Consider the following 11,528-nt stretch of genomic DNA (forward strand, 5'->3'; position numbering starts at 1 on the left):
TCATGTTTAGGCTTGTGTTCATTCAATAACTACCTTATTAGAGGTCTATAATGATCTTGAATGTAAATGGTTCTATACATTGAGTAAAATGTCATATCTTGATCTTGCTGTATTTGTCTGTGGCATCTAACATGTTCATTTATAAGATGAATGCCTGGGCCCCGATCTCATGGCTGAAGTCCTATCTCACTGATCATTCTTGTCACTGGGTTTGTGGTTGGAAGAAGGGAAAAAATATCTTTGTTCTCCTGACTTACCATGACACAGGATTCTGTTTGGACCCATTGCTTTTATTCACACTTTATAACCACCTAGCAATCAACATCTATGGTATTTAATCCATCTTTATCTAGATCTGGTCCTTCTTTCCTTTTCTCCAAGTGGCTTTGCCTTCATTTACCATGTTGCGTAAGTGATACTTTTAAGCGGATAAGTGAGAACCTCCTGCTATTAAATATAGATAAGAGAAATGCTGTTTTGTGGCCCTATTTCATGGAGTCCTGTATTTTAAGGTTAATTCTCCCCGTATTATTCCTTCCCCCACAGCCCGATGCATGCAAGTGTTTGATCATTACCTGCTGTTTCAACTCACATCAAATCAGTTAATACAAATCCATTTGCTAAACAACCTTTCAGAAATGCATGGATTAACTGAATAGAAGACCGCAGCCCTGGAGCGCACACTGGTTCTCTCCAAGTTAAATTATTCCAACCATCTTCCAAACAGCTTGTTTTTTTTCTGGTGCCTCAATATTACCTCCTTTTTCAGACGTCTCCATTGTTTACCACTGATCTTGTTTCAGATTCTCCGATATTCATTGCCCTAAATACTTCATACTGATGCGCGGCTTCTTTTCACAAACTCACACCCACGTCCGTCCTTGCTACACATATTTTGGGGTCACCCTCTAAATATCAAGTCTTCATCCAAGACGCCCATCACATTTGCTGGAACTCTCCCACCTGGTATTCACATTGCCTATTCTTTTGCCACATTTAATTGATTCAAGTTCTATTTTTAACACACAAGATCCATGTTTGTATGCACTGTTGGCTGTACCAGCTTTGGGGTATAAACACATTCTGATCAGTGCCTTCGTACATGTGAAGAGTGCAGTAACAAGCTCTTCAATAAGCTGGGTCTAAGACACTGAGTAGTTAACAGCACAAGTTAGGTGAAAAAAGTTGTATTTTTTGTAATGAAAGAATTATGATTTCTGTTAGTGTGTTTCATGCCATACATACTACTTACTAGGCTGCGCTTCATTGTTAGCAAATATTATTGCTGGAATAAGCAGCAGTATTTTCCTAATTGCTATTACAAAGACTGAATTTTTGTTTTGCTTTGAGTGTTATTCGCGCATTACACTTGAAAATGTGATCTCTACATGATGCATTTTTGCTTTTACACAGGTAACAGCACTTCCTCAAACTAAAGAATTTAATTTTGGCTGTTCGGCTCTGTTCATATTGTTCCATCATCACAGATTATAATTCTGAGTGCAAGCATGAACTGCAAAGGAGGATTTTTAAATGTGGGAGAAATTGTTTTTGTTTAAAAAAAAAAAAAGCAGTACACAACTTGTGGCCCAATAGGAAATAAGGTCAGCCAGCGAAATATGTCTTATTCAGAGGAAGATTACAGAGTAGCCTTATGCTTCTAATAAAATAAACTCACTAGATTCAACTTACACAGCCAAAAAAAGCAACAGAACACCTTTGAGAGCTGAGCTGCTTCAAAGCCTTTGAAATCCAGAGACCTTCATTTGTTTTTCCAGCATAAGCAATATGCAACCACTTAATACTTTTTAGCCACCGTACAGTCATCTGCAAAGTTGCTGGAGAAGATTTGTAACAGATGCTTCTTATCTACTTCATTTTCTAAGCTCTAATATGTCGACAAGGAAACCAATCAGACAACTCAATAGAAATCAAAATTTCTATCTTCTAGGTCAGGTTATTTGGAAATTTCAGGGAGCCAAACTGACTGCTACCGTATTGGTAAGACTGGTTATGCCTTCCAGACATGAAATTTGTAAATAAGACACCATGATTGTCAGAGTTAAGACTTTATGAATTTCATAGAACTGAGGAGAATGGCAATAAGATTTTTGTAATTTTTTTTTAAATAAAGAGGAAAAGTCTTGGTGGAAAAAAAATCCATCCAAATTTTATTCACCAGAACCTGCAGGTCAATCCAAGGTTAGGCAAAGTACTTGTGTTCCACTCCATAAAACCAGACGAAGGTTCTCTGAACTTGCAAATAAGTTGGAGTTCGCTGATCATGTAAAATACATTATATCTACTGATGATGGTCCTCCAGGTACCTGAAAAAAGTCCACTGTAAGCAAAGCTACAGGTCTGATATAATATTTTAGTAGAATTCTTATGGTTATTTTAATGTTGGAAAACCTCAATGTAGCAATTATGAAACCTACTGGTTAGAAACCACCAGATGTGGGTTACTTTTTAATACTCAGGCTCTTCCTATTCCAAATATTTCCCATTACACAAAATCCATTTTAATACTAGAACAGCAGCATAGAAGGAAATCCTCCCCTTTCAACCTGATATTTGAATTACTTAGTTTTAAGTACTATTAGTGTTATGTGATTAGCATCAATTTTGACAGGGGAAAACAATTCCTCTTTTTGTCAAGAACTGAGACACATCTAACATAGCAATATTGCTATTACTGGGTGTCAAAGTGTTTAAATTCATAGGGTTCCAGGCATATTAAACATCCTTCCAAATTTTCTCGTCTGTAAACCCGTGGAAATTCAGTCCCTCCATTCTGCCTCCAAATGACACCCACGTCTAACTTTTCAGCTGTTACAGATCTTTTCGCATGCACAGATATGCTAAAAGCTACCAGAATCCATACTATCCAGCAGCATGTACTGACGGACACAACACAATTAAGTTATCTATTTAGAAAATGAATATGAAAGAACGAGCGCTCACACCTATCTAAAGGTCAGAATAGCCTTTTTAAAAGAAAATGGCAATCCCCAATATTTAGCTTTGCCATTAACATTATGGTAGCGCCCCCAAAATGCTGTGTTTGTCACACAGGTCACAAAGCAATGTTTGTTTTCTCATCAGAAAACTTGTGGTCAAACTTACCATATTCATCCTAGAAACTACCAGTGACAGAGCAGTTAAGTTGCTTGCCCAAAGGCAAATGGCAGTCACATGAGGAAGACACAGGTTCTCTAACTACTAGATAACAGTGCCTCAGCGTAATCTTTGACTCGTCCCTAAATTACTGCACTGCTCCTTCCTTCGTAAGGACAGCTAGCTTTAAAAATAATGGAAGCACATGCCAGCACCCAAACTTAAACACAGTCACTCTCTCCTTCAGCTTCATTCATTAAGTCACCTTCCTACAGTAGCACCACCTCTCCCATTTAGAGAGAGTAAATTCTCACAATAAACCAATGATTCTTTGCCAGAGCAGTTTAGCAGGCCTGTTAGCTTATTGTCATTAGGTTTATAGCTATGAAGAAGAGCAGTAATATATAGAGCAGTAATATATATTAAACATGTAAATTAAAAAAAGATGTGGGAAAGGAAGCCTCAAAATTAGATGCAAAAATAAAAGCTACTAAAATAAACAGGTTAAGATGGGCAAAATAGAGTCATATTGTCATTTGCTGGGAAGAAAAATCCAAATGAATAAAAAAAATAAACTGTTTATACCACATGTCCTTCAGCAAACAGAGCCTGGAGTAAACCCTTCTGGGCTAGCTGACTTTTCAGCAAAGCCAGGGGAAAACTAAGATAAAGAGCGAATTTCCCCTGTTACTGGCATAGGGAAAAATATCAAAGGGTGAAAGCAGAACACCCAAACATGCGCACTGTACATGTGTGTCAGAGCCATTTACTTACATGTAACTCCGTACGGCATACACTGTGTACAAGCTTAAGGAATCTCAGCCCACCTACCGTCCTCCTTGTCCAGCACCATCATCTCAGGGATCAAGAGGAGTCCGGGTACAGATGCTCGGTCTCCAGCAGCCTTCACTCAGGGAAGAAGAGAACTAGTCTCTGGGAACACAGATGAGCCACAGCACAGCTGATCGTCCTTTAGCAGCCAGTGAGCTCTAATTACCCAGTTGTCCAGCTTTTAACCTAGATTGCACTCAGTTAGAATTACATTCAGAAATGAAGCACTTTGCAGATACAAAAGCAGTCTCACCTACTTTTGTACCTCAGAATTGCAAGGAACTAAAACTGCAATTTAGAAAAAAAGGGGGGATCAGAGCGGTTTCTTTGGTTCTCACCTTCTAAATGGCTCAATTTGCACAGTATAATCTGTTTTAATGTAATTGCATTTGATAGCTCATAACCCCAGCTGTTGCAACTACACAGCTTTCAACCTCTACAAAGTGTTTTCCCTTGGATTTAAGATGAATCTAAATCTCAAATTATATTCAGAGAGAGGGGAATATATCTAAGCCCGGCTACTGCTGCCTCTGTCTCTCAATTTGTGCGCTTTGCCCACTTGCTCCTGAATAAATGCACGCATTTCCCAGGGACCCCCTCTTATTCTTCTGTCAGGATTTAATGGTGAATTTAAGCCTTTCTAGCTCAGCAGCACCACCTGCAGTACAGTATCTGTAAATTTAGTTTTAATAGCTACTGAGTATCTTTAGTGTTTCAAACATTACTAACTTTGCCTCTTTTTAATGCTGTTCATTATCACAGATCAATTTTCATACACAACATACTCTTTCAATATTTATCTTTATGGACTGCATCTTATACAACTGTGTTTTACTTTCACCTCTCTCTAGATATACATCTGTCTCCAAAGCATTCTCCCCTTCCTTGCTCATTGAAAACTTGAAGTGTCATTTGAAACTGTCCTGTAGCTTCTAATGGGTTAGGGACTCTCCCTTTCCCTACTAAAACTTAAAATTCCCTGCATAGAGTCTAAGACCATAGCCCTGTCACACTGCCTTCTTCCATTATTAACTCTATTTCACAGATGTGTCATGGTTTAGAACTTGATGTAACACTTCTCAAAGCTCATTTTGACCTTGTTTTTCCATGCACACTTAAGAAATTTCTAAAATACACTTTGTGAATTTCAGTACTTCATGCAGCGTTTCAGATAGTACAACAATTTCTACAAATTGAGTGCAATATTAATCCTTGCCCATTTGCTCTACTTGCTCAGAGACATCGTTGTTGCAGTTAATTCTACTAATACTGGAATATAAACCAACACAGTTGGGGGAGGGCAATCTTCCATCTTTCCTCAAATGAGTAGGCCTTACTCTCACAAGTAGCCCATTGTCTTCAATCGTGTCAATCAAGATTACAGGATGAGGTCCTTCAATACGAAGAGCAATCTACAATTTCAGGCGTGGGGTTTTTTTTTTAAATCCCAGAAAACATTTTATTCTCATTTTAATGGTATTTCTCCCTCCCCTTTACAACTGATACAACAGTACTCTTCTAAAGCATGATAGCAGGCTCAAGTTATATATCCTTAATACCTATTTTTAATTAGATTCCTTATCCTCAGCTCAAATGGCTATTTCCTTCCCCCTTCATTTTGAATACTTAATCCTAACAGTCCTTGAACATATTTGATGTTAAATATATCATTTTGCATAGAATCATTTTCATCCAGTACTTAAAACTTCTATTCTTCTCCTTCTAATATAGTTTGCAAGGATTGAAATTGTACTTTAGGGTAAGAGTACAACAGCTAAGTGATCATTTATTTTAGCTACTGTAAATTAAAAAGGAAGGGGACTGCAGGCCAAAGTTGTGGTAACTAATGCCTGCTAGTGTTTGTTCAAAAATGTTTAACTAACAGAAAATTAGGAATTTCTAATCTAGCATAGATAAATACTGTAATATTTCCTCTAATGTATTGCTAACCTTTATTAGAAAACATATTCCAACGTTTTTTGGATCACACCACCTTACTTCTGACACACTTTTTTTCTACCCCACAGCTTCTATTTTGGGGCAATACTTTTTTCATCTTTGTAAAGAGTATATTTAAAGTAGCGACTTTGGTAATTACATGACGTTTAAGCTTCTCGTCTACATTAAATAGCTGCTGTGTATTACTGTTGACCTATTTTTGGTAAATATACCTACAGATTGATTATGTAGCTGTCAAAAATATTATGCATTAACATGTAGAGTGCTGTACCAGTATCCATTTTATTCCTGCATTACTTCTACATACCCAATAACTTGGATTCCCTTTTGCAAACTAATAATTCTTACATTAAACATTCCTTACACACTTGCTCATTTCAGACACCAGTAAAAAAAAAAATTTATATTATATATATCCTGTATCCCTTAAAACACTTTACTAGCAATTAAACAGAATCAGCTACAATTAAACCAATCATTTGAACTGGTCATGATATTTGAGATCTGCTTACTGATGGGTTCTTTTTAGCAGAAGTTCTGCTCTCCACTGTCAAAGCATTAGCAGTAATTATATATTTGAGGAATATCTATAATAATCCTGAGATATGTAATTATCGTATTGGACACTGGGCTGGTTTGTTTGTGCAAGTCAAAACGAAAGAGACCTACAGGGCCAAATTCGGCTGTGGCAAACACACCAGAATTGCATAGGGGCAAGTCTCTACAGATTTTGGCTCAGAAAGATGTTCTTTAACTTCAGCTCTGAAGATTCATTTTGGGAAAACAGTGGCATAAGTTTCCGTTTTAAAATATTTTCTAAAATTACATTGTGTTCTATCTGTCGGGTTATATTGTGTCACTTCAGACATATGAACCGATGGTACCTTACAGACATAACTTGACAGTGCCGCAATACCTCAGGTCAGGAACCTGACAATTTTTTTGTACTCTCCCCCTTTACCCACAATGATATTTGCAGAGCCCTTAGGAATGTAGCATTGTTTTTCTGTTGCCCATATAGACACTAAGAAGTGTTTGCGTCAAGGCAGCTTTCCACTTACTAGGCAGCAAACTGATTATTAGACCCTGTGTGATGGTGACGGTGTCACCCTAAGGCTTGCATACTCCCCTGAAGCCTTCATTGCAACCCGTACCCTGAGGCTGGGAGAGCAATCTCTTCCAAAACAACAATACGGCTGGACAACTAGCTCTCAGGGATGCAAAAGCAAGGAGCACATTACAACTTCTACCTAAGAGGATGTGAGCTCTCTGCAATGCCCCAAGACTGCTGGAGGAATGAGGGACTTAAACAATTCCCGGTTTCCCACATGGATGCATGCAGCATTCATTAAACTATCACAGTGCCTTCTTATGCAGAAGAGCTAGCTTTTTAAGATTAAAAATGACCCTGCAAAAAAAGAAAAAAAGTCAATTGGATATCTGTGATCTGCAACTTTGTTTTTTAACCTTCTAAAAATCCTAAAAACAAAAACAGACCTGTCCCCAGAAGGAGACCTGCTTGCATTAATAGAACAGACCCATTTTCACTAACAAGGTCTTTTAAGACAAGCAATTGGTATAGCTAGTGATAGCCTCCATTTTAGTCCATTTATAACCTGTGCAGATCCAGCATCCTTTTTAACATTCACACCTGATCAGGCAACTGGAGCTCCATCCAAGTCAGGCAGAAAGAGAAAGGAAAGCATAAAATAACCTCCTCATAAAATAGTTTCCTCTCTTAATCTCGCCTTCTGTCCCTAATTCCTCTGACTTTTAACAGGCATAATTTCTCTGCTAGCATAACTACACTATCAACAGTTTTGAAGATTCCCAGACATTACTACAGTTTGTTACTCTGATCTCCACATCAGGGGTTTCTTACTATTCTTCTTTTTAAGTACATCTCATTCTAATTTCCTCCTTACCTTCACCACCATCCCCATTATTTCCTTTTATATCGTCGTTCACGAGAGCTCCTGGAATGAGGGCTATTGAGAACTGTCTGGATAATCAATGGTTCTAGTTTCACTTCCTTCCACCACCATCATTCCAGCCCTGAGCTCCTTATGTTTAACGAGTCCGTCTGCAATACTTGAAAGAACCCAAATACCCCCATTAGCAAACCCTCTTTAGATCTCAGTCTTTCCTCACAGCTCACCTGCTTCCCTTACTTCTGCGGCAGAGGCAGCATCCTGCTGTTAACCCGTCAATCAGATTTAAAGAGATATGGGTTGGCAGGCACCCTTTGGCAAAAAGTTAAGGGAGATTAAGACGTTGCCTAGTTTATTATTAATACTGGAGGACTTTCATGCTGAATGTAAAAAGGCAACCTTTTTCCCCTCTAGTCAAACAAAATTTGCACTGTAACAATTTAAGTTTCAGGGATCGCCCATTGTAGCTTACCCACAAATATGAAATCAGATGGAAATACAAACCCTATCGCACATGAGCACTACCAGAAAAGAATTAACCTTGCTTAACTGTACTGACTTTATTACTTAGCCCCATATATCATGGTGTATGGAGGAATAGATGTGAGAGGTTTATTTTTCTTTTTTCTGAACATTTCATACCTTTTACTTAACATTTAGATCAAGTTCTCTCCCCTTTACTCCCCCCCCCCACACACAGACAGACACTTGACTTTTATACACCCCATTACTAACACTGCATCAGTTTACTTCAGAGGACTCTGACAAACTAGAATACTATAAAGGCCTCTAAGTCCGCAGATGAATTTGGCATTCAGCTCCCTCCCCACACACCCCTCTGAGCCCCAGTGTGCATTTAACCTTCTAGCTGTTAGAGATTCGACCCCCTCCCACACAGGTGGAGCACACAAGCAGGCATATGATTTTTCCTCATTCCCCAAATGATTCCATTAAGGCATGTGTCAAGCAGGCTCTCACCTTGCAGGGGCAGATACTCCAAGATTGAGAGGGAAAGGACACTTCCCGCTGTCTCTTTTATTCTGGTAGTCACCTTTCCAAATTAAATCCCCCATTCACCGGGGAGAGAAGTTTTATGGTAATTTATACAGGCACATAACATATAGCATTCACTGCAACACTACCAATGTGAGGCTTTTCAGTTTGCAATGTAACTGAAACTGGCATGATGGTGACAAGCTAATGCCACCTGACCTCATGGCCAGTGACACAGTTATATGCCCCAAGATGTCATGCAGTTCTGAACTGGCAATAGGACTTTGATCATGATGACCGACAGCATATTCCCTCATCTGTGTCCTCAAAAGACAGTTACCTCTGTAACGCTCCTATTCCTGTACATAATATGACTGGCATAGCTTGGCGGGAGATGAAAGGGTGGGAAAGTGGTATCAGCAGATGAAGGAGATCAATTAAAAATATCAGTGTTGTGTTACCGCAATTTTCCCCAATAAGGACTTGGAGGAAAGGACCATTTTCTGAGCTGCACGGACTTCTTTCCCCAGGCGTTGCCTATGCCAATGAAGAGCGTATGAGATTACCTTTGCCTTGACCCAGTAGCCACCCATGTGCTCATTCCCAAGGCAGAGGCCACTATTTGAAAACACAGTTGTACAGAAAAAGGACAGCAAAATGCTGCCAGAATCAGTGGTGTCCAGGCATATATATGTTCATTTCTGACAGGCAATCATGCTGACAATGAAACAAGTCTTTTCAATTATGGAGAAAATGACACTAGAATAGAATGATTTTAAAAGAATAAAAAAAGTTAATATGATGAACTCTTATGGGGAAAACGGGAAGAAGCAATTGCCATGTATAACAGCAGCTGATTATGCTTTCAGTACTCACTGGTGCTTTGTAAATAAGTTTTAAAGATTGGGGTGGGGGATTCAAATGCCTCGGTAGGATAAAGCTAGCAAGAGTTTTTAAGTGTGTTGTTACATCAAGCCTGTAAGGGTTGCTTTCAGCTCAACAAAAACCATTACCCCAGCACTCTGCAGCAAATAACCCTGGACTGCCAAATTTGACAGCTAAGACTGCAGACTAGTGGATGACAGAGGTCCGAGTTATCCTCTCCATTCGCCCGGGCCCCAAATTACAAAAACCACTTCCAACAGCACCTTATTTCTCGCTGTCTATGCTTCGTCAGGATGCAGCAGGCTATTTTGGAGAGTTACCATCAGTCTTTCTTTTCTCCAACACTTCTTAATACTTTACACGCCAGAATTAATTTCCCTTTAAATTAGCTTACATAGTCTTTAAATCCTGCCTCCAACCCTGCCTCCCTCCCCGCTCCCAAGTGAGTCCAAATGAATTTCTAGCAAGTCTTGACAATAAGCACATGGTTGATCTAAACTTGCATGCAGTCAGCTCTCTCATTTCCACATACACACACCCCCTTTTCTTCCCAGCCTCATTTAAAAAGTAAATCCTTTCCCACAATAAGCCAAGGCGCCCTTTGTGAAGCAGTTTAGCAAAGCTGTGAGCTCTTAGTCATTAATAGCAGGTTTAGAGCCATAAAGGGGGAGGGAGCTGGGGAGGGGAGGGAGGTGCGTGAGGGTGGAATAGGCAAGAGGGTAAACACGACAATAGGAGATAACAGACAGTGGACATGCTGGGAGAATAGAAAATACTGAAACTAATGGATTTAAAGAGGCAGGAAACCAAATCCAGACCAGAAAGATCTAGTGAACAGAACATTCCGTTTGCTAATGAGAGCAAAAAATAACGTGAGTGGGGAAGAAATCGGTTCTTGTTAAAGAAGAGCTGGGGAAGTAAATATCCGACAAATCCGATGGAGTTTAGCGAGGCAATCAACCAAGCCCTGCCTTAGACACCCCTCCACACACACACACACACGAGCCAGCACGCTCCGATTTGTACAGTAACAGTGACATACACTTGCAGAAATGCCCCTGCTCCACACACACACACAGAGCAGCTGTCTCCCTCCTCCTGCAGCTCGCGCTGCCTATCCGGCCGCAGCCAAGGGAGAGGACAGGAGCCGGGCGAGCGCGCTCTGGCACGATCTCGGCTTCCTACCTACCGTCCTCCTTGTCCAGCACCATTGTCCCGGGGGTCGCGGGCAGCAGCTGCGTCCGCCGCTCTGTCTCTGGCGTCTTCTCTCCCTCCAGCCGCCGCCTCTGCTCCTTCGCTCCAGGGAGGGGAAAGGGACGGAGGACCGGAGAGTGTTTGCAAAGCGCTGCCGAGCGAAAAATGCACCCGGATCGTCCTCCCTGTTTTTCTCCCCCCCCACCCCAGCCAGCTAGCTACAGTTGCACGACTTTTAACCTAGATTGCACTGAGCTAGAATTACATGCAGCAGCGGCACTGAAGAGCTTTGCTAGTGCAAAAGCAATCTCTCCTCTCTCCAAATCAAATGCCAGTTGAGAAATAAATAATAATTTTAAAAAGGTAAGGGAGGCAAAATCGAGGGCCGGTTCTCCAGCGCCTTCCCAACGAGCACAGTCAAAAATTTTGTTTTAATGTAATTGCATGTGATAGCTCACAACCCCCCTCTTTTGCTGTCGCTACTGCAGAGCTTTCCAGGCTTCCAAAGTGCTTTTCTCTTTATTTCACTCTAAATCTAAAATTATATTCAAAGGCAGGGAGGTGGGGGGAGGAAAAATGCGAACCTATCACTGAACGCAAAAGCACTTGCTGCCTGCC

At 40.3% G+C, this 11,528-nt stretch overlaps 1 protein-coding gene across 3 annotated transcripts in view; it reads right to left on the bottom strand.

The window, feature by feature from the left end:
* Nucleotides 1-11,225, bottom strand: part of LMO1 (LIM domain only 1) — a 76,164-nt gene extending 64,939 nt beyond the window's left edge. The window contains exon 1 of one of the 3 annotated variants that reach the window (XM_024196385.2): nt 10,906-11,225. In XM_024196385.2, coding sequence (XP_024052153.1) covers nt 10,906-10,927 — 22 coding nt within the window. In that variant the 5' untranslated portion in view covers nt 10,928-11,225. Of the gene's footprint in view, nt 1-3,891; nt 4,490-10,905 lie in introns of those variants that run through there. The other 2 variants (XM_024196376.1, XM_024196394.1) reach the window with 2 other exon arrangements.
* Between the last annotated feature and the right edge of the window lie 303 nt (nt 11,226-11,528).

This window comes from Terrapene carolina, unplaced genomic scaffold, assembly GCF_002925995.2.
Source record: "Terrapene carolina triunguis isolate 2854851 unplaced genomic scaffold, T_m_triunguis-2.0 Scaffold96, whole genome shotgun sequence".
Lineage (NCBI taxonomy): Eukaryota > Metazoa > Chordata > Testudines > Emydidae > Terrapene > Terrapene triunguis.